The sequence below is a fragment of the Bufo gargarizans genome, chromosome 3 (assembly GCF_014858855.1).
Source record: "Bufo gargarizans isolate SCDJY-AF-19 chromosome 3, ASM1485885v1, whole genome shotgun sequence".
NCBI classification, from domain to species: domain Eukaryota; kingdom Metazoa; phylum Chordata; class Amphibia; order Anura; family Bufonidae; genus Bufo; species Bufo gargarizans.
Window position 1 is genome coordinate 455,021,750 of NC_058082.1, and position 24,636 is coordinate 455,046,385.

Sequence of the window (24,636 nt, forward strand, 5' to 3'; positions counted from 1 at the left end):
CCAGTGCGAACCATCAGAAGTCATTTGTAGATCTTTTGTGGCCATATATACAAAATATCTGACCTAAAAGATCTCCTGGCAATTGGATAGATCATAAAAGTATTATAGATGAGTTTCCATCTTCTGGGACTTTGGGACACTTTAAAGGGAACCTGTCATGTGGATATTTGATTATAATCGAACTAATTATATGCAATCGTTAACTACTAAAAAGTACCTTAGATGTATTCACTTACTGGTATGTCAGATGGTTACCTCATAATATACACACAAAGATGCCGCATGCTAATGAGCTGATTTGAGTCCAGCGTGATGTCATTGAGTCCAGCGTATATTTAATTCAGAGCTATAGCCACTCCCCTGCCCACCTGCTGCTGATTCATATGGAAAAAAAACTGTCATTCAGCAGCAGGTGGGCGGGGAGAGTCAGGAGCTCATGAATATTCATGACTCATCATTATCAGCTGGAGCTTTTCAATACAAGATGTTGGCAGATTGACTGGGTCAATTAAAGAAAGTGACCCAGCATTTTGCTAAGAGAATCAGTCACTTATTTATGTTGCCCTTAGTTAGGACACCATAAAACTGGTGACAGGTTCCCTTTAAGTGCAGTCAGTGAGACCCTGAGGAGCTGATGTAGAGGATGGGAGGGGTAGTGGCCCTGATGAGATGTTGTGTCATAGTGTACTCCCTCAGGCCATTGCTCAAATCAATGCAGTGGAAAGGTGCAGGCCAGAAGTAAAAGTATAAAAGTCTCTCAGTGTAAAATGTAACATCCAGTGGTAGTTGGTACAAAGTGCAGTTTTGGTCACCAGGTGATGGAGGTATTGTGGCTGATTAGGTGACAATTAAATGGCACTTGCAGGCACTTGTGGATATAGGTGTCAAGGCAGGAGGGCATGAGTTCGGGGCCAGTGGATGGATGGTAGAGTCAATTACCAGGCTGTTTAGTTACAATAGATATAGTCTCTCTCTTTACTGAGAAGCAGGTACAGCTCTGAGGTATATGATATACCATAGCATGATTCTCCCAAAGGTTGTATACAGGAGATAGCAATGATGGCAGCAGTCCTTCCTGAGACACCCTAGAAAAACTTTGCAATATTTCCAAAATTTACCAGAGGCATGCAATTCCGTTTTGATGAACACTTTCTGCAATACCCAGTCTAGTCAGAAGTGTGGTGAGCACTGGAGGCAATTATCCCTTTCCACATGCGGTAAAGTCTATTACCATACACAGGCGTTTTTCTTACTTACTGCTCAGTCCATGCACTACCTTGTAAATGGTTCTCAACCTTCTGTATGCATATGCAATGCTTTCTTTCTCTCTGGGAGTAATCCTTAGCAAGGTTGCTTTCCCGCAATTTTCCCACTCTCAGGAATGGTGTTTTCCTGGACAAGGCTTCTCATTATTGCTAACTTGGCAGAGCTCACCAAAGTGGGTCTTGTCTCTAGCTCTACTCTGATTTTTTGTCATAAAAATTCACCCCAGAAATTGGAGGCTGATCCTCAGATTTCTGCAACGGATTGTCAGCTGTGCAGGTTATGGATCCACCTATGGGGCTAATCTATGAGCAGCTACCTGCTGCGACAAGAATATGCATGTCCATTATTTTTTTCTGTGATGCTCTGCAGATTATACTCAGCAGGAAGTAGACTAGGATCATTTTCTGCTTGGATTCCAAGTGTGAAATCCTCGCCGAAAAGACTCTATGAACAAAGCCTTAGGCTGCGTTCACACGGGCGAGATTTCCGCGCGGGTGCAATGCGGTAGGTGAACGTATTGCACCCGCACTGAATCTGGCCCCATTTCTATGGGGCTGTGCACATGAGCTGTGATTTTCACGCATCACTTATGCGTTGCGTGAAAATCGCAGCATGCTCTATATTGTGCGTTTATAATGCAACGCAGGCCCCATAGAAGTGAATGGGGCTGAGTGAAAATCGGAAGCATCCGCAAGCAAGTGCAGATGCGGTGCGATTTTCAACGCATGGTTGCTAGGTGACAGTATTCACTGTATTATTTTCCCTTATAACATGGTTATAAGGGAAAATAATAGCATTCTGAATACAGAATGCTTAGTAGGTGGTCAATTGAGGGTTAAAAAATAAAAATAAAATTAACTCACCTTCTCCTCTTGATCTCGTAGTTCCCGGTCTCTTCTGATGAGCTGTCGGCTAAAGGACCTTTGGTGACGTCAGATCACATGCTCCAATCACATGGTCCATCACCGTGGTGATGGACCATGTGATTGGAGCATGTGATCTGACGTCACCACAGGTCCTAGCCGTTAGTTCATCATTAAAGAAGTAAAGAAGAGACCGGGAACTACACGATCAAGAGGAGAAGGTGAGTTAATTTAATTTAATTTTTTTTAACCCTCAATTGACCACCTACTAAGCATTCTGTATTCAGAATGCTATTATTTTCCCTTATAACCATTCTCACGCAACGCAGAACTGATGAGTAAAAACAAAACACAATTGAAATGAATGGGTCAGGATTCAGTGCGGGTGCTATCCGTTCACTTCGCGCATTGCACCCGCATGGAAAACTCGCTCGTGTGAAAGGGGCCTTAAAATTATTAGCCTGCTGACAAAATTGTCAATGATCTTAGACATTTTCTGATCCAAATCCAGGAGTGGATTAAAAAAGAATGAGAAATATGAAAGAAGGACTTCCTGCTGGATTCACTTTTGGCTTTGGTTCAAAAAACTGCATCAAAAACTGTACGTGTGAGTCCAGCCTTAGGGTCCATTCAGAAGACTGTATTTCCAGGTCTGCATCCTTTCCGCAATTTTGTGGACCCATTCATTTCAATGGGGCCGCAAAAGATGCAGACAGCATACTGTGTCTGCATCCGTTCCTCCATTCCGCAGCCCCGTAAAAAAAATAGAGCATGTCCTATTCTAGTCCGCATAGAAGCACATGCAGAAGCACGTGGCCGTTATACGTATTTTCTGGATCTGCAATTTGCGGACCGAAAAACACTTACGGTCGTCTGAATGGACCCTTAGAAAATAAGTCTGAGCAGCATGGTGCTGTGCAGACACAATAGTATTTGCCGAGTTCCTGGTTGCAGCTTTGCTGAACCTTGCCGATTAGGTATGTCCTGCTATGTAATTACTCCCAGATATTCTTTCTATGAAAGTTGGAAGGAAAGTTTTCCATGTTAGCTGTTCCCAATGGAAGTGTCAGCTCGTATGCACTTTATATTGTCATGCTTTCTTTACACACACCCTTCCATGTCATTTGTACGTGGGATTATTACCGATTTGTGTTGACACAGCTGCTCACTTTACAGTGTCTGCTTGGTTACACGTTTGCTTAAATTGCTTTTTTAATTTTGGAGCAGTTTATTTAAGCTTTCCCGGGTGGTGTTACTTTGTCTTTCCTGGCTAATCTCAAACCTGCTGTGTACCTGGCGAGTTCAAGGCTTTCCTTTCTGTTAGGGCTCATGCACGCGGCGGTAGTTGGTATGGTCTGCATACGATCCGTATTTTTTGCAGATCAGATGCAGACCCATTCGTCTCAGTGCCCCTCAAAAAAAAATTTTTTTGTGGACAAGGATAGGACATTTTTGCAGGAGAAAAAAAAGTGACGGCAGGCTCTCGGCCGGTATCCGTGTTTTGTGGGTCCGTGTTTTGCGTACCGCAAAAACAGATACAGTTGTGTGCAGGAGCCTTTATGCAGACATCGGAACACTGCATGTGCAACACCTAAGCCTGAATGTTTTCTGTCTTTCCTTCAGGATAAAAGTTGGCCCCTTTCACAACACCATTTTATATTTCTGCTCTTCTGCTCAGTTAGAGGACAGAAAAATCAAAATAATGGAAGTGCTGGATCCGGTGTAATGTTACATTACCCTACTTCGTAGGGTAATGTTAAATAAATATATATATATTTTTTTTTTTAACAGAAAAAATGGCCATTAGATCTCCCTACCTCCACACTGCGCAGGCGCGGAGATCGGATGGATGTTCAGGAGTTAACCGCGCTTGCGCACTGGGCCATAATATTTCCCTACTAAGGCTCTCCAGTGCATGCGCAGTGTCCCGGTGTGCAGCTGAACTCTGCTGTGAAATTTTCCCTAAACCGTCCTTTTGCGCATGCGCAGATCGTCAAAACTCCGGAACGCCTCATCACGTCATTTCCGGTGCGACCGGAAGTTAGGAGGTAGGGAAATATCACAAAGTAGGGTAATGTAACATTACACCGGCACCTAGCTGAAAGAAACTGAGCAAAATGGACCCCAGGGTCTTTTTGATGGAATCTTCAACGGAGGCACCAAATGGAGTCTCCAACGCAGATGATAATCTGGAAGACGTTTAAACAATATCTTTTGTGAATGATAAGTAAAGATGTATTCGTTAGGGTGCTGACACAGGTAGTTTTAACAAAAACAAAAAAAACACTTATGAGAAAAGCTTGACATGGTCAGCATTTTTTGTTGCTTTTTATTGTAGCCATTTTTAGAATTTGTTTCACAACAATGCGTTTTTTGCATGCTTTGCATTTTTAATAGCAAAATATATACGGGGGCGCGGAGGAGGCCGGGACATCGGGCGCGGCACATTTACCACCTTTTACAGCTGAAAACAGATCAGGCCAGAGCCTCTTCATAAATTAGGCGCTTTTTCCATCAGCGCAGGGGGGGAAACTGAGAAATAAATGACCCCCTTTGTGTGGTGGGAGATGGAGCCTAATTGTCCGGTAATTTAGCTTTCAACCCTTTGCATGCTGCACTACACATGGGCAAAATCCTTTGACCTAAAAAGACCATTATAGTGACTGTAAAGTGATTTCTATGTGTCCCATCTCGCTGAAGCTAATCTGGTGCTTTCATAAGAAGAAAAGAGCACGATGACTGGTTCAGCCTACAGCTAAATCTGGACTATGTGCAGCATCAGACGGGAATTCGTTTAACTCTGTTTAGCTGAAAAGATGTGAATAGAGAGGATACACATTAATCCATCAGATTTTATGACTGTCTATCTTTATTTGTTCATGTCTCCATCAAGCATACCTCCACATCAGACGACATAACCACATAGCTGTGGTTCTCCTGATTAAAACACAATTTTTATTTTGTAAATCTGAGGCTTGGTTCTCAAGTTATGATACTTTTTCTTATAATACAAATGAGGCCTTTGGTGCAATGAGGGGGTCACCATTGCTCTTTTTGCGACCAAACACGATTTATTTCTGTAGCCCGCCCCTCCTTCACTGCTTTGATTGACAGAGCCCAGGTAAGGGCAAAGCAGCAAAGGAGGGTCTGGCCACAGAAAGGAGTGGAGCTTGGGTGCAACAAGAGCAACGGTGACACCCTCATTGCACATAAGGACATAATTTGCATATAAGGAAAAGTATCATCATATAAGGAAAAGTATCATCAGCCTTGGATCCACAAAAGAAAAACAGCTCATTCAGAAAACAAATAAAATTTCACGGTCTGCACTGCTCTTGCCCAGAGACAGAACACTGTATAGCGGTCAGATGTCAGTATTTGAGGGGTGGCCTACGTATGAAGGGGAGTAGAACGGAGCTTAGCCGCGCCCACGCTAGTTGATACTAGTCGTGACGTCAGTGGGCCGGCGGTAAACAGTGAGAAGGCCGCGGCGCTGCTGGAGCGCTGCTGCCTTCTCAAACAGCTGATCGGCGGGGGTCGAGGGTGTCCGACCCCCCCCCCCCCCCGGATCGGATGCTGATGATCTATCCAGAGGATAGATCATCAGTTGAAACAAAGTGCAGAACCCCTTTAATTTATTTCAGTAATGCAACTTAAAAGATGAAACTAACATATGAGATTGACTCATTACATGCAAAGCGAGATATTTCAAGCCTTTATTTATTATAATTTGGATGATTATGGCTTACAGTTTATGAAAACCCCAAAGTCTCAATTTTAAGGTACCCTTTGTTCAGGGGATATGGACTAAATAGCTGACTAGAGTGTGACACTTTGAGCCTAGAATATTGAACCTTTTCACAATATTAATTTTAAGCTGCATTAATGCAATTCCTTTTAATTTGCATTACTGAAATAGACTTTTGCACGATATTTACATTTTTCGAGTTTCACCTGTACAAAAGGCAATCAGCAGCATTTTAACCACCTCAGCCCCGCTAGGTGAAACCCCCTTCATGACCAGAGCACTTTTTACACTTCGGCACTACACTCCTTTCACCGTTTATCGCTCGGTCATGCAACTTACCACCCAAATGAATTTTACCTCCTTTTCTTCTCACTAATGGAGCTTTCATTTGGTGGTATTTTATTGCCGCTGACATTTTTACTTTTTTTGTTATTAATCAAAATGTAACGATTTTTTTGCAAAAAAAATGACATTTTTCACTTTCAGCTGTAAAATTTTGCAAAAAAAACGACATCCATATATAAATTTTTCACCAAATTTATTGTTCTACATGTCTTTGATAAAAAAAAAATGTTTGGGCAAAAAAAAAATGGTTTGGGTAAAAGTTATAGCATTTACAAACTATGGTACAAAAATGTGAATTTCCGCTTTTTGAAACAGCTCTGACTTTCTGAGCACCTGTCATGATTCCTGAGGTTCTACAATGCCCAAACAGTAGAAAAACCCCACAAATGACCCCATTTCGGAAAGTAGACACCCTAAGGTATTCGCTGATGGGCATAGTGAGTTCATAGAACTTTTTATTTTTTGTCACAAGTTAGCGGAAAATGATGATGATTTTTTATTTTATTTTTTTTCTTACAAAGTCTCATATTCCACTAACTTGCGACAAAAAATAAAAAATTCTAGGAACTCACCATGCCCCTCACAGAATACCTTGGGGTGTCTTCTTTCCAAAATGGGGTCACTTGTGGCGTAGTTATACTGCCCTGGCAATTTAGGGGCCCAAATGTGTGAGAAGTACCTTGCAATCAAAATGTGTAAAAAATGGCCTGCAAAATCCGAAAGGTGCACTTTGGAATATGTGCCCCTTTGCCCACCTTGTCTGCAAAAAAGTGTCACACATCTGGTATCGCCGTACTCAGGAGAAGGTGGGGAATGTGTTTTGGGGTGTCATTTTACATATAACCATGCTGGGTGAGAGAAATATCCTGGCAAAAGACAACTTTTCCAATTTTTTTATACAAAGTTGACATTTGATCAAGATGTTTATCTCACCCAGCATGGGTATATGTAAAATGACACCCCAAAACACATTCCCCAACTTCTCCTGAGTACGGCGATACCAGATGTGTGACACTTTTTTGATGCCAAGGTGGGCAAAGGGGCACATATTCCAAAGTGCACCTTTCGGATTTCGCAGGCCATTTTTTACACATTTTGATTGCAAAGTACTTCTCACACATTTGGGCCCCTAAATTGCCAGGGCAGTATAACTACGCCACAAGTGACCCTATTTTGGAAAGAAGACACCCCAAGGTATTCCGTGAGGGGCATGGCGAGTTCCTAGAATTTTTTTTTTTTTGTCACAAGTTAGCGGAAAATGATGATTTTTTTTTTTTTCTCTTTTTTCCTTACAAAGTCTCATATTCCACTAACTTGCGACAAAAAATAAAAAATTCTAGGAACTCGCCATGCCCCTCACGGAATACCTTGGGGTGTCTTCTTTCCAAAATGGGGTCACTTGTGGGGTAGTTATACTGCCCTGGCAATTTAGGGGCCCAAATGTGTGAGAAGTACTTTGCAATCAAAATGTGTAAAAAATGGCCTGCGAAATCCGAAAGGTGCACTTTGGAATATGTGCCCCTTTGCCCACCTTGTCTGCAAAAAAGTGTCACACATCTGGTATCGCCGTACTCAGGAGAAGGTGGGGAATGTGTTTTGGGGTGTCATTTTACATATAACCATGCTGGGTGAGAGAAATATCCTGGCAAAAGACAACTTTTCCAATTTTTTTATACAAAGTTGACATTTGATCAAGATGTTTATCTCACCCAGCATGGGTATATGTAAAATGACACCCCAAAACACATTGCCCAACTTCTCCTGAGTACGGCGATACCAGATGTGTGACACTTTTTTGCAGCCTAGATGCGCAAAGGTGCCCAAATTCCTTTTAGGATGGCATTTTTAGACATTTGGATCCCAGACTTCTTCTCACGCTTTAGGGCCCCTAAAAAGCCAGGGCAGTATAAATACCCCACATGTGACCCCACTTTGGAAAGAAGACACCCCAAGGTATCCAATGAGGGGCCTGGCAAGTTCATAGAAATTTTTTTTTTTTGCATAAGTTAGCGGAAATTATTTTTTTTTTTTTTCTCACAAAGTCTCACTTTCCGCTAACTTAGGACAAAAATTTAAATCTTTCATGGACTCAATATGCCCCTCAGCAAATACCTTGGGGTGTCTTCTTTCCAAAATGGGGTCAGTTGTGGGGTGTTTGTACTGCCCTGGCATTTGAGGGTCTCCGCAATCATTACATGTATGGCCAGCATTAGGAGTTTCTGCTATTCTCCTTATATTGAGCATACAGGTAATGAGATTTTTTTTTCCGTTCAGCCTCTGGGCTGAAAGAAAAAAATGAACGGCACAGATTTCTTCATTCGCATCGATCAATGTGGATGAAAAAATCTCTGGCAAAAAAAAAAAAATGGAGGGGAAAGGCGTCTGCCAGGACATAGGAGCTCCGCACTACATCCATACCCACTTAGCTCGTATGCCCTGGCAAACCAGATTTCTCCATTCACATCAATCGATGTGGATGAATAAAACATTGCCGGGATTTTTTTTTTTTTTTTTTATATATATATACAAAGTGTTTGCCAAAGCATAGGAACGCCGCCTCCTCCTCAGCTCGTATGCCTTGGCAAACGTATCTGTCACTGCAGAGGAGAAAATCCCGTCTTGCAGCGCCGCATACACCGACTTGCGTGTAATCTGACAGCAGCGCAATGCTTCTGTCAGAATGCACATCGGTGCTGCAGCTAGTCAATCGGTTGGTCCACCTGGAAGGTAAAAAAAGAAAAAAAAAAAAAAAGAAAAAACCAGGCCGCAACGCAATAATTTTATTAACTTTGCAACAGAACATATAAACTTTAACTTTTTTAACTGAACATTAACCTTTTTGCTTACTGGTGTTTTTTTTTTTTTTTTACCTTTATAGAACGAACCTCTCCTTCCCCATGGGTCAATGTGCAAAGCGCAAATCGCCCAAAGATGTGGCGAAGTGCGTTATGCACTTTGTCCCATGTGAAAGGAGACGTTTGCAGCAGCAGTGAGTGAATGGGCCCTAATAGCCCTGTGTGCCTGTCCTGGTGAGATGATCCCTATGCTAATAGTGTACCTGTGAGTGGTACTTCCGGAAACACTCTCCAAAGCATAGGGCAGGGTGGTCAGGACAGTCAGGACAGAAATAGCGGGTGTCACGCCTTATTCCACTCCTGCTACAGACACGACATCTTTTTCGGGGTGACTGTTGGGTTGAGGTACCAGGAACGACATTGGGGAAATGTCGCTCGTGTAGACGGCTAACTACACTGGTGGTTGGGGCCACGGAACCTCCTGGATACAGGAGGTTCTCGATGATCTCTTCCTGAAATTTGAGGAAGGATCCAGTTCTCCCAGCCTTACTGTAGAGAACAAAACTATTGTACAGAGCCAATTGAATTAAATATACAGACACCTTCTTATACCAGCGTCTGGTGCGTCGGGAAACTAAATACGGAGACAACATCTGGTCATTGAAGTCCACCCCTCCCATGAGCAAATTATAGTCGTGGACTGAGAGGGGCTTTTCAATGACACGGGTTGCTCGCTCAATTTGTATTGTCGTGTCTGCGTGAATGGAGGAGAGCATGTAAACGTCACGCTTGTCTCTCCATTTCACCGCGAGCAGTTCTTCGTTACACAGTGCGGCCCTCTGCCCCCTTGCAAGACGGGTGGTAACGAGCCGTTGGGGGAAGCCCGCGCGACTAGTTCGCGCGGTACCACAGGCGCCAATCCGTTCTAGAAACAAATGCCTAAAGAGGGCCACACTTGTGTAAAAATTGTCCACATAAAGATGGTACCCCTTGCCGAATAAGGGTGACACCAAGTCCCAAACTGTCTTCCCACTGCTCCCCAGGTAGTCAGGGCAACCGACCGGCTCCAGGGTCTGATCTTTTCCCTCATAGACACGAAATTTGTGGGTATAGCCTGTGGCCCTTTCACAGAGCTTATACAATTTGACCCCATACCGGGCGCGCTTGCTTGGGATGTATTGTTTGAAGCCAAGACGCCCGGTAAAATGTATCAGGGACTCGTCTATGCAGATGTTTTGCTCTGGGGTATAAATATCTGCAAATTTCTGGTTGAAATGGTCTATGAGGGGCCGAATTTTGTGGAGCCGGTCAAAAGCAGGGTGGCCCCTGGGACGGGAGGCGGTGTTGTCACTAAAGTGCAGGAACCGCAGGATGGCCTCAAAACGTGCCCTGGACATAGCAGCAGAGAACATGGGCATGTGATGAATCGGGTTCGTGGACCAATATGACCGCAATTCATGCTTTTTTGTCAGGCCCATGTTGAGGAGGAGGCCCAGAAAAGTTTTAAGTTCGGAAACTTGGACTGGTTTCCACCGGAAAGGCTGGGCATAAAAGCTTCCCGGGTTAGCGGTGATAAATCGTGTGGCATACCTGTTTGTTTCGGCCACAACTTTGTCTAAAAGCTCCGCAGTCAAGAACAGCTCAAAAAATCCCAGGGCCGAACCGATCTGAGCTGTCTCAACCCGAACTCCAGACTGGGCAGTGAAAGGGAAAACTACAGGTGCGGCTGAAGTTGGGGACTGCCAATCAGGGTTTGCCAGCACCTCTGGGATTCTAGGGGCTCTACGGGCACGTCTTTGCGGTGGCTGCGACGGGGTCACTACTGCACGTGCCACCGTACCAGCTTCAACTGCCCTTCTGGTGCTCGCTACTTCACCAGGTTGTACGGCAGTGCTGGTACTAGGTCCAGGGAGGGCTGGGCTGCTGGTGTATGCCTCACCACGTAATCCGACAGCACCAGCCCCACTCTGCTGCTCTTGAAGCGGATCCTGCGCAACCTGCGGTCTAGCGACACGGGGCCGGGTACGCCTGGTGGTATCAGGGACCTCAGCCTCCTCGTCCGAACTTTGGGTCAGAGAGCCACTGCTTTCTACAGGTTCGTATTCTGACCCGCTGGATTCATCAGATGAGGGTTCCCACTCCTCATCCGACTGGGTCAGAAGCCTGTAGGCCTCTTCAGAGGAATACCCCCTGTTAGACATGTGGGCAACTAAATTTAGGGGTATTCCCTGAGACTACCCAAGAAAAAAAAAGCAAGCCTGTCTTACAAAGGGGAGGCTAGCGAAGTACCGGAGGCCGCTGCGGTTGATAAAAAATATCAAAACTGATTTTTTTATCGCCGCAGTGCGTGTAAAGTGAATGTGCAGTGATCAAAAAAAAATTTTTTTTTGTCACTGCGGTGGGGTGGGTGTGGGCGAACGCACGTGTGGGCGACCCCAATCAGGCCTGATCGGGCAAACACTGCGTTTTGGGTGGAGGGCGAACTAAAGTGACACTAGTACTATTATAGATCTGACCGTGATCAGTTTTGATCACTTCCAGATACTATAAAAGTACAAATGCTGATTAGCGATACGCTAATCAGCGAATAACGGACTGCGGTGCGGTGGGCTGGGCGCTAACTGATCGCTAACTACCTAACCAAGGGACCTAAACTATACCTAAAACCTAACGGTCAATAACAGTGAAAAAAAAAAGTGACAGTTTGCACTGATCACTTTTTTCTTTTCACTTGTGATTGACAGGGGTGATCAAAGGGGTGATCAAAGGGTTAATTGGGGTTCAGGGGGGTGATCTGGGGCTAAAGTGTGCTGTTTGGTGTACTCACTGTGAAGCCTGCTCCTCTGCTGGATCCAACCGACGAAAAGAACCAGCAGAGGAGCAGGCAGCCATATAACAGATCATATTTACAAATATGATCTGATATATGGCACTTTGATTGGATTTTTTAAAAATCAGCAACCTGCCAGCCACGATCATTGGCTTGCAGGTTGCTGACGAAATGGTCCTGAACGAAATGCCGGCGCGAACTGCGCACGCGCGGGCGCATACTCGCGTCATCTCGCGTCTCGCGAGATGACGCGTATATGCGTGACTGTGCGCAGCGCTGCCACCTCCGGACCGCACATCTGCGTTAGGCGGTCCGGAGGTGGTTAATCAGGTGAATCACAGCTATGTGTCTATGCAATCGGTTTCAATATGGAGGTCGCTGGTGACAGACTCCCTTTAAAGCTGCCCAGGTCTATAAAAATGGATGGCCATTTTGGTGAACAGCCTATTAGTACATGTTTTTCACTCTATGGAAATAATAGTGCCTGTATTCTGACAACCAATAGAATTTGATTTGCCCACTATTCCCTGTAAGGGCTTAGGCTACTTTCACACTAGCGGCAAGGAAATCTGGGAGGCTGTTCCGGCAGGTGAACAGCATGTTGGATCCTTGCTGCCGCTAGTGCACATGTTCCACCAGACTACCGCTCCGGCCCCATTGACACAGCGCGGCAAACATGCCGAGAGGTGGCTGCCATAAAACTACGACATGTCATAGTTTTATCTATTCGACCCCGATGGTAGGAGGGCTCATACTCCGGAACCCAATATTCCTACTAGCCCTCAGGGTGGCCCTGGACTAGGAGCAGGGTAAGACAACCTGTTCCTCCTAGACACGGATGAACAGGAGTCTCACTGGCCAAGCTACATAGAAAGGGAAACATGAACAGCTTATGGCAATGGCAGGTAAATGCAACAAGTAACACCTACTGTACCTGCCACAGACACAAAGCCTGGAACCCATGCAGAAGCGCTGCTGTCCACAAGATATGGCAGACACAGCACACACCACACAGGAACCCAAGACCATAAGCTGCAATAACAAGGAGACCAAACACAATTCTTCATAACACCATGTAACATAACTTATGACCACAAGGGTGGCCCCCACTGGCAGATGGTATATCACAGGAGGATGACTCCAGCTAGCCATGGCTGAAGTACTCCTCAGACTACTGATCACAGAAGAGGCTAAATAGCCCATGTAGCCACACCCACACAGACACACCCAGTGTACACACACTAGGAAGGGAATTAACTCTTCCCACACCAGGGAAGGGAAGACAGCAACTTAAAGGGGAATACACACACAATAAACCCTGTGCACACCAGACAAGGAAAGTGCACACATATAAACACACGTTGCCATAGGCAACCGCATGCATACATAGTGAGCAGCCCAGCAACCAGCTCCAGCTGCTACACCGCCGAACTATATGTTGCCAACTGCAACCACACGTGAGGCAACAAACCCAGAGCCCTAACCTGTGGTTGACAACACAGAACAAACCGCTGACAACCGCATGCGACCACAAGAGTCACAACCATAACCATGGTCGTGACAGCATGTTTGCCGTGCTGCCGCCAGAACTCCGGCCCGGCCCCATTATAGTGAATGGGACCGGAGCTGTAGCCTGGGGCCACACGTGCACTAGCGGCAGCACGGATCCGACAGGCTGTTCACCTGCCGGAACAGCCTGCTGGATTTCCTTGCCGCTAGTGTTAAAGTAGCCTTAGTCACATGCCAGTGACCAGACATGTGCTGTCCATGTTCTCCATGAACATCTATTGATTTTAATTTGCGTCTTCACACCCTTGTTTTCTCAGTGATCATGGGTCAGTTGGAAAACAAAGGAAACAGACATTACTTGGTCCAAACACGCCCTCTTTGGTCAGTCTGTATTTCACAACCGTTATAAGGAGACACTTGGGAAATCCTATTTGCAGCCTAGCAGTACATGTAGAAAACGAATGACAGAGCCAAAAACTATCATGGGCCAAACACAGAGCCTTCACGGACATTGATGTGAATGAAACAATGTTTTGTTCAAAGACTTTGGCAAAAAATACGTTCATGTGCATGAGCCCTTAGGGTGAATTCATACGTGACCTTACTGCAACTGTCCTATTCATCTGAAAGGTGATTCAGCCAAAGCCAGAAGTGGATTTGAAAGGAATCAGAACTGTAAAGGAAGGACTTCCCTTCCTGCTGATTCTGCTTCTGGCTTTGGCTGAAAAATCTGAACAAAAATCTCCCTTGAAACCTTCTCCATAAAACACTGTGTGAACCTACCCTAAGAGGAATTTGTGTAACATCTATATATGAATGCATTACTATACATGCAATTGCTTTATCTATACACCAAGGGTCACCAGAGGTGAACCTTAGCTTTAAGTCCTGTCTACATGTATGGTAGGGCATAAGCATGCTATGAAAGCTGCTCAGCAGATGTCTTCTTTGGAGTTACTGTTCCATTAAACTGAGAAGCTTGGAAGTGACAGCGTTAAAATCTAATTTCCTAGGGAAAGTCCTGCAGATTGTGAATGCAGCCTTTTCTTCTCAACACTTTCCTTTTGGGATCACTTAGCTTAAAGAGAACATTGATATCAGTTCTGAAATAGTGTTGTCAATTGTGTCTGCCATATGCCTCCCCTCCCCGGTAGTGATGGGCCAAGAGCCGGAAAATTGCATAACACAAATACAGACATGCTGATGAGAACATTCACTGTGTTTTAAAGAGGTCCTGGGGGAGCATGTTGTGCTTTATTTTCAGGTCTTAATGGCCTTTTTAAGGGTTACGCTAAGGTGGTGAATTTTGCACATTAATTTTGAGGTAATAAATAAAGATGTAGTCATCAGAACTTGTCAATCACTGATTCTCCTATTCTCTTACCTACAAGAACTGACCACCTCTACTTTCTCTGTGGGAGACATACAGGAAGGACTTGACAAGGGAAACCACACCTAAGTTGTACTTTTTTTTACAGGATGTTAGGAAAAATATTTTCTTCTCTTTAAAGCCTCATGCAGACGTCCGTGGAACACTGTCCATGAGATACTGGACTGGCATTGCAGGAGCTCACAGCATCATAGCAACCAATGACGCCGTGCGCTCCTACAATGCCAGTCTGGTATCTCACAGACCGTGTTTCACGGACGTCTGGATGAGGCTTAACTCTTGCAGTACTCACAGAGAACCACTGTAGCAATCAACTACAATTTTTGAGGTGAAACATCCTCTAAGGTGAATACTCTTCAGAAACGTTGTGATCAAAGTGTTGCATTCATTAGCACGCTTCATACTAAATGTGCATAGACACTACATAAAAAGATTGTAAAAATCAGAACGATTACTAAGAAAAAACAGCTTGAAAGCAGTGTGCTAACCAATGAGTAGTACTAATACCTAAAAGAAAGATTAGATTCACATTGCATCAAAAGCCTGGTGACATTATTGACGCAAAACATAAACCCATGAAGTTGATTTTGCTGTTCTTGACTTTGATCTACATGCTAGTAGATTGTACACTAAATCTGAGACACACTGTGGTGAATCTTCATAAGATTGTTTGTCTGGTTTGGCCTTGAAAAAACTGAATCAACTTCAAAGGAACATTCTCCAAAATGTAGATGTATATGTTGGCAGAAACCGTAGATTTTCGTGGGACCGGCAAACCAGCTAATGTGTATGAGGGCCTCCAAATGTCCACAATGAGCAGTTGGATTTTTATTTGCCAAGGCCATTTTTGGGGGGAGATAGAGTCTGGCAGCAACTTTACCCCTAATCCTACTGAGGACACATGCTTGGTCTGCGAAACATGCATGTGTATGAGGGCATCAGGAGTGACAGCTGTAGGTTGAACAAGAGTTTAGCCAACAGTCATCTTATATGTTTGGCTGGCCTTAAATGTGTTTTTAGACACTCTGTGTATGTACCACAAAATAAGCTGCCGTGTGTGGACATAGCACTACATAGTGAAATTATATGACTTATATTTGCCATTTTTAGCAGTTTTTCACTCTACAGGCTCCATCTCTAGTTCTCAGTTCTCCCAGATCTAGTGAATATAGACTAGTTACTATGATGTCTCCTATACACAGCACATAAAAAATAAAGGAGATACAGTATAGGCAGCACGGTGGCTCAATGGTTAGCACTGGTGCCTTGAAGTGCTGGAGTCCTGGTTTAGAATCCGACGAAGGACAACATCTGCATGGAGTTTGTATGTTCTCCCCGTGTTTGCATGGGTTTCCTACGGGTACTCTGGTTTCCTCCCATACTCCAAAGACATACTGATAGGGACCATAGATTGTGAGCCCCATTGGGGACAGAGTGATTCTAATGTCGCTAAAGCGCTGCGGAATATGTCAGCGCTATATAAGTGAGTATCATGCATAAATAAAAAATATTACTGTGAATTACTTATCGTGAGATACCATATAATGTCTTGGTTCCTCAAAATGGATTTGGCAGAGAATTCAGAGAAAATGTTAGTTGAGCAGAAAGGGAGGAGGAAGAAAGGAGCCTGATAAGTGGAGAAAGAGGCATTTTTCCTGATAAGATATATCACATTACAAAGTTTCTTATATTCACGAAATACTTGATTTGTTGATTTATGCAATGTTTGTTTCAAAGTTAGTAAGCCTTATGGTACATCCACATGAGATGCAATGAAAAATCCACAAGGTATCTGACTGAATTCTGCAACAGCAATATCTGCACCAAATGGTGTGGATTTTGTTCTGTAATTCATGACATATGCTGTGGTCTTGCAACAGATTTCTCACCTTGGCTATTGCTGTAGCTGAAGTGTGTTCTCTCCTACTGTTGTCTTTCACACTGATGGAGTTGGTGTACATAGCTTGATTGCAGGAGACCAACCACACCATCAAGCTGTACTCTTATCATTATTTTCTGCGAGGGGTGTGGCACCTTAATTGACCATATAATGGATCTGTGCTGTTGGGGGGGGGGAGGGGGGTATCTATTTATTTTGACAGCACCCTGTTAAGATTTTGTGTTTTGAATGTCATATTGCCTAACAAAACAATATATATTGGATGATTACTTTTGGGTGTACACAGTTGTTTTATGTGTTGCTGCAATTGTATGGAGATCGTTCTGGAGGTTGTGTGTGCGGGTCCTCGTTACTTGGACAGCCCTGTGATGAAACAAGGGGCACTAGAAGTACATCGTAACTTTGAGTGGGTAGGGTTTAGTGACCTAATATGAAAAATGTACTCAATGGGTAAGTGAAGTTATCCCCTGTGTCATCAATCCTGAACCATTCCTTTGCTGGGGTGGTGACATCAGACCCCTCACCTGCAACATCTTACAAATATATAAAGAATGACTTACCTAGTTGGAAGTGATCAATTTTCATTGTGCTGTTGGTCAGTGTTCCAGAAATTGTGATAATTGAGATCTTTCTTATGGCCATCTCACAGACAGTCTCCAGATACTCATCGCGTTGCTGGGAGTACATGTTGTTGTCCTCCTTTGGAGTTGTGATGAGCTGTATGACACACGTGAAATGTTAAAGCACAAACTGAGGTGGATCCTTTTAACATTAGTAAATGAAGCTAATTCTTGTCTTAGCCAGTGACCGATGAAACGCTTCACGTTCCCGCATTTGGAAAAGCTTACATAGCTTAATTGGCTATGTCTGCCTGTTAACAGAATTAGGCCTTCAAACCGCAACCAACCTGTTAACTAGGACAGTGGCAGCTTCACAAAGATGTCCTTTTATATTCTGAGTGATTCAGCATCAGTCAATAAAATAAGTGTGATTGCTGCATTCTCATGCCTATCAGGACTCATACGGGAGATGCCACTCTAAGTCACTCTCACTGGTCAGCTTCCTGGCTTGATCGGCATTCCTCAAGCCCTGTATGCCATCACAAGCCACCTCCAGTGGCATGTGCTCTGCACAGATGAAGCTGAGCACAGTGCTCCTTTCTTTACTGCACATGTGCTGGATGCTGCTGGAGGTGGCTTGTGATGACGTACACGACCTACAGGACATTAATCAAGCCAGGAGAGGTACCAGCCAGGGTGACTCCTCTCCATGACTGCTGATATGCATTAGAATACAGCAATCAAACTTCTCTTCAGAAGGACATCATTGTGAAGCTGTCACGATCCAGGATAAAAGGTTGGCAGCAGTTTGCGAGTTTAAATTCTGAATTTAGGTAACCTTTAAAGAACTGATAATATAATGTTATATTTACTGTAGTTCCATAGGGGTTGGTGAAACTATATATACACTATGGGGATTATTTATTAAGACTGGCATTTTAGACCCCAGTCTTAATATCCCCTATAGCTGGCAGTGGATCCGCAGGAGTTAAATTAGAGGCCCTTCTACATGACTTCAGCAGATCCACTGCCACTTCTAACTGTAAGACAGCTTACAGCTTACTTTTAGACCATTTTCTATGGCTAAACCAGGTGTAGAAAATGGTAAATAGGACGGGCCCGTCGACCTGTCCCCTTCCCCGCCCACGTCAGGCCCACTTTTTTAGATCTAGCGTGAGCGGGGAAAAGTTGCAGATTCTATGCGCCGCAATCTGCGCCAGAAATATGCCTAGTATAAGCGTATTTCTGGTTAGTAAATGACCCCCTATATACCTGAAAGTGTTTCTTAGGCCTGATGCACAAAGCCATCTCCATATTTCTGTCCACAAAAAACGTATTCTGCAAGCATTCTGCATTTTTTTTATACTTATCAATAGAAAAGGCTGTAACGTCTGTAAATAGACTGAAGCGTTGGCCAATGGCTCCTTGTTAATCTTTGGATGGAATTTACAAAATTTCACTTTTATACCTTTCAATTGAGTGCCGTGGTTTATCTGTCTGATTTCGTAAAAGCATCTACCACTGAGCACCTCCAATTATGACTAGGAGTGCCAACCAACCAAATCTGTCTGTAAATATGGGCAGGAATAGAAGCTGAGATTTGTGGATTGGCCACACAGATCCGCAAAAAGTGGATGTGTGCATAGTACTTTATACACGGTCTAAAAATAAGCCACTTGGTAAGGAATTTGGTCTATATTGTTCCATAATGACTGATTCTACAGTAAACCATATTGAAGTACTATCGGAGAACATTTCATATTTTTTCCTGACTAAGGCGATTTCCTTTGGCATATCAAAGAATATACCGAATGCTGGAACTTCAGCAATTTCAAAGACACAGGGACTGCAGCATTCTTCAGATGTGAACATATTCTTCCTCACTTGGGAAACACAGGGTTAGGACAGTACAAAAAAAGTATGTGAACTGAGTGAAACTTACCAGACCCTTTGTTATAGTGATCAATGGTGGTCACAGTGGTTAGGGTCCCAAAAATCACACATTTCTGGCATAGCTTACTGATGCTATGCTATTAATGCATTTTGGTGAAAACCTCCTTTTAGTTATCCTTAAATTCTCTTCAACATATGCGCAAAATATAAGGGAATGTAATCACTTTGTAATATGCATTGCAACTTATGTTAAGTCCTGCTGTATTCGGATGCTGATATAGCTGCTGGTATCCATATGATTAGATTGTAAGCTCTCGCGAGCAGGACCCTCACTCCTATTGTCTGAAATGTCCTATTGGGCTTCATGGATTGTAAGCTCTCGTGAGCAGGGCCCAGGGCCGGCTCCAGGCTCATGTGGGCCCTTTGGCAATAAATTCCAGTGGGCCCCCTTATAGCATTTGTCAAATGTCACCACGGCATATGAAAGTGTTAAAAAAGCGGAAGTACGGGCTTCCTGCTCAGACACGCCTTCCCCGAGCGGAGATCGGGAAAAGTACCCTGTTCTAAAAATGAGCCGCCGCCTGTACTAGTCTTCCAGGCTCATTATTAGTATATCCCAGTTCAGGCCACTAGGTGGCAGCACTAAACTGTGATATAGTTATTTCTATACAGAATAAATGGAGCAATTTCCATTATTCCGTATAAGTAAAAAAACAGTTTTGAAAATATAAAAAAAAACTTAAACTTAAGTCACCACACTTTTGCCAAAATAAAAATAAACAAAAAAAAGAATAACATTATGGGCATCGTCACATGCGAAAACACCCATGCTATAAAAATACAAAAAAAAAAAAAGTTAGCCCATTTGGTGAAGGATGTAACAGAAAAAAATAAAAAAGGCAGAATTGCCATATTTTCATCACTTTATCTCCCAAGAAAATGAAATAACAAGTGATCAAGTCATACACACCCCAAAATGGTATTGTGAAAAAAGACAGATTTCCTTCAAATGAGCCCCACACATCTTTGTAGACATAACTTTAAAAAAAAGTTATGGGAGTCACCAGGGAGCAGGGGTTCTGTTGCCACCTTCCCCAACAAAAAATAATAGTTACACAAATTAAAAAGATTGGTGTGTCTATTTAAGTTTTATTTACAGTAGCCTCTATTTTTTAAATGACTCAGCTGGGATTTGAACTCACAGCTATCTACATTAAAGTCAAGAGTTTTAACCATTGAGCTATAGAGCTTCATGTTAACCTGATATAGAGATTTATTTAGTAATTACACATTTATTTTGTGCCACGCATTTTTTTACAATTACTAAAAAAAAAAAAAAAAAGAAAAAAAATGTACTTCTGCTGTATAGGAATACCTAATAAATGAGAAACTACTATGAGCAGGAACATTTCAGAAAGAGAGGGTGATTAGACTTTAATACACAGAGTGTCCCCAAGCATACCGACAATGCTTGGGGATACCCCCTTCATGGTCATAGCACTATTTCCATATATGGACATATCCATGTCAGATCAGGGACTCCTTAGCCAGCAAGAGCCCCGACTTTGGGATTCCGCCCTTATTCCTATTGTGTGAATTTTCCTATTGGACTTCATAGATTGTAAATTCTCATGAGTGGAGCCCTCACTCTTATTATATGAATTGTTCTGTTGAGCTTCATAGATTATAAATTCTCGTGGGCCCTTACTTCTGTTGTCTGGATTGTCATATTGGGCTTCATATATTGTAAGTTGTTGTGAGTAGGGCCTTCCCTTCTATTGTCTAAATTGTCCTATTGGACTTCATAGATTGATAATTCTCGTGAGTGTGGCCCTCACTCCTATTGTCTGAATTGTCCTATTGGGCTTCATAGATTGTAAGCTCTCATAATCAAGGCCCTCACTCCTATTGTCTGGATTGTTGACTACTTTTTATTCTGTAATGTCCACTTTTTTTGTGCATGTTCCCTCTGAATTGTAAAGTGCTGCGAAATATGTTGGCACTATATAAATAAAGATTATTATAATTTTTTAAGGCTGCCATTATCTTTGTGTTTGTTTAAATGCAATATAGCCATAGATGAAGAATATGTGCACAAACACGTATTCCTCTTCTGTAGATGCTTACAAACACAATAGTCCCTGTAACTGGTTTTGACATAAATGTTAATAAGGCTACATTCCCATCTGCATCGGAAGCTCCATTCAGGGCCTTCGTCACAGAGTTCGTCAAAAATAGCGGAGAGAAAAGCCCTGCAGATTCCATTATAGTCAATGGGATCTGTTAGGCTCTGTTCCTGTCAGTAATAAACCAGCGGTTCCGTTATTTTTGTTCTTCTGCTTCTAGTAAAACAGAAATAAATAAAGCTGATGTGAAAATGCTCTTACCTAACCGTTAAGTCCATCATCTCTATTTTTATGTAAGATTTATAATATACCATACATGATAGTTAAATCTCAGATAAAGACTTACCAATAGCCTTCTTTTGCCTTCAAAGTTATCCAAGAATGTTGACAATGATCTTTTTGGGGCCTCTATAAATGTCTTTTTCACTGGTTTTATATAAATCTCTTCGTCACCTTTCTCTATCTTCTTGTTCTTTTTGTTACGATCTTTTTCTGGCTTAACTTTTTTATCGGATTTGTCTTTTTTAGCAGTTTTTTCTTTCTTTGGCGGTTTCTCTGGCTTGTCTGCTTTCTTCTTCTTCTTATCAGTCTTCTCAGGTTTTTCCTCCTTTTTCTGCTCTTTTCCTTTTTTGGGTGGAATGCTGGCCTCTTCTATGGTCTCTTCGACCTGTGATGTTGTAGGTTTGCCAATGTCAAATTTATCATCATATTCATTAGTAAATGTTTTCTCAACCCCTTTCTTTTTAGATGTTTTAGTCTTTTGGGGTTTCCTTTGAGTTGGTACAACATCATGAGAACTGTGGTCTTTTCGATCGGTACGGTTATCCCCAAACCGCCCTGTGTTTTCTTTTGTATAATGCTCAGTAGTAGTTGTGGAAACAATGGGAACATCTGTTTGGGACTCATGGACCATTGGTTTGTTTGCTTTGCTTGTAGTAGCAAAGTGCTTTCCTGTCTGCACATGCTGTCTGTGTCTATGTTTATCAGTTCTCACAGGAAAATAGTGCTCCTCTGTTTCTGGACCTCGTGTTGTTACTTCAGCTTGTACTGGCGATCTGTAAGGCTCTGAAGTGGTAAAAGACTTAGTAGTCCATGGTTTTGGAGTTGTGGAAAGAACTGTTGTTGGCACTGTTGTTGGTGGCCTTGAAGCTATAGTTAATATGCGTGTAGTGGCCTTTGTGGAAGGAGCAATAGTTGTTATTTTAATTGTGGTTGAAGGTGCAGTGAAAGGTTTTCTTGTACTTTTAACCCTAGTTAACCTTGTAGGGACAACATTTCTTCTTGGTTCCTCCTTCTTAACTGAGACTTGAACAGTTTCACTGGTTGGTTTAGGCTTTGTAACTCTTGTATTACTACCCCCACTTGTTCCGCTACTACTGCTGCTACCACCACTCTCTCCTTCAGATACTTGCCCTTCCACTCCAGCTGCTTTACATTTTTGTACAAAACCTTTTTGCCTGAGTTTTTCTATTTTCCTAATTGGATTTTGATCAACAACTTCATACATTGCTTCTAAACGAACAGGATAAGGATACCGTTCCTCTACTTGCAAAGTCTTTTTAAGGAGAACCATACCAAATTTTCCTTTTTCTAGTTTTAAAGAAGCCATCATTTTTGGTACTATTGCTGGATCCACAGGCTGCTCTATGATATTTCCTTCATTTGTAATTCGTCTTATTTTCCCCCCTTCTTCTCCTTCCTCATGGAATATAACAATCTGTTGAATGTGTCTTTCAGCAAGTTCACAGTACACATCATTTTTCATAAGGCTCATCATGAGTCGATAATAGCCATCAGATGCATGAGGTGCAGAGATAATCCATACTCTGTTTTTCCCAGCGAAGCTTGCAAGAATATTAGGGGAACTTGCAGCAGATGGAAAACGTGCTGTTCTAGAGCGAGCAGATGTGCTGTCATCCTTCAACATCCTAGCTTGTGGTTGCCTCACACCAGTCCTTTGTGTGTTGGTCCTTTTAGCCTGAGTTTGGCCTTCATCTCTTTGCATAGATTGTAACAAGTTTCTTTTTATCAGACCCCCATTTACAGATTTATTTTGATTTCTAAGTAAACGGCCATGTTGTATATGGGAGGGTGGAGTTCTTCCACTGTGCGTTGGGCTGCTAGCTCCATTATCCCTTTGAGCTGCTTTTCTCTGAGATTGTTCAGAAGCACATATTAACCACACTGCCAGCAAGATTACTAGACGTAATATTAGAGTCCTTTTCATTGTGCAATTATCTGAAATAGATAGAAACATCAAGCTTGATAGTATATAGTAATGACCACTAGCTAATACAAAGAAAATTGTGGCATAGGTAAAAACAAAATTACACTGCCACATGGAAATCAAAGGTTCAGCAGGATGTTCTTGCATAATACATTAGAGCATGTACATTTTATTACAGTCCTTCACATTAATCTTTCATTTTAGCCTCCAATGTTTTGTTTCTTTCTTAGAAATCCACATTCACAATTCATCAAGCTTTCCTTGTGCATAAAGGTCTTGGCAGGGTCACTTTCAGTGTGTGGAACACTGGGCAACTACCCATCACCCTATTTTTTTTAGGGAGTTCCCTAAGAATGAGAGTGATAAGAACAACCCTAATTAACCATTGACCCATTCACTGCCCTTGATCATCAGGGAATTTTAATTAGCCTTTTCACAACCCTAGACTAGCAAGGATTTTAAAACTATGAGAAAAATCGTTTGATGCCCATTCTTTTAAACCAACCTTGAATCAAGGATCATACAGCAGAGCTCCCTAAATCTCCGCTTGCTAGACCTCTTATTATGACTTATGGGAGAAGTAAGAAATTGTAATAATGTGCTGAAACATGTTTTTCCATACTTTGAGAGGATTTACTTTTTAAAGACTCAGCACTTTCAACCATGCTAAACTATTGACAGCACTAGTAAGGGACTGAGGAGAGCAGGACAAACATACATTGTGTGAGACTTTAATTATCAGGAGTGGTGTGAACATAAAGTTTTTTTCAGGCAGATTCTCTTCTTCACTGTGAAGGGCCCTGGGTTGCTTCACAGCCTTCCTCCTCATCTTCTTTGAGTTACAGCTATATCACCCAACCAGGACACCACTATAGTCACCACTCAGAGCAGCTGGTAAGGATTGTGAAAAAACTCAGATTACTTTATAGTGAAGACCTACTCTGCATACTTGGAAGATGAGAATCTGGCAGAATACAATTTAATATTTACACTACTCCTGATAAAAGTTCATTAAAAGGCTTGTTTCTACTGCTCTCCCCATCCCCTGCTTTGTGCTGTCAGAAGTTTAGCTTGTTGAAAAGTGCTAACAGATTTCCTTTAAGTGTAAAAATAGTATGCTGCGGACTATATTATGTTTCACTATATGTTGCATTAAAGGTGATTTTGAGGTTTTTTAACTATAC

The 24,636-nt window shown here is 42.7% G+C and overlaps 1 protein-coding gene across 1 annotated transcript in view; it reads right to left on the minus strand.

Annotated features, from left to right (window-relative positions):
- The window catches only part of CCDC80 (coiled-coil domain containing 80), a 115,089-nt gene that overhangs the window by 81,627 nt on the left and 8,826 nt on the right, over positions 1 to 24,636 (minus strand). Inside the window, exons 2-3 of the mRNA XM_044283585.1 lie at positions 21,572 to 23,463; positions 17,207 to 17,363 (exon numbers count right to left, since the gene is read on the minus strand). Of these exons, the coding sequence (XP_044139520.1) occupies positions 17,207 to 17,363; positions 21,572 to 23,452 (2,038 nt within the window). The 5' untranslated portion in view covers positions 23,453 to 23,463. The remainder of the gene's footprint in view (positions 1 to 17,206; positions 17,364 to 21,571; positions 23,464 to 24,636) is intronic.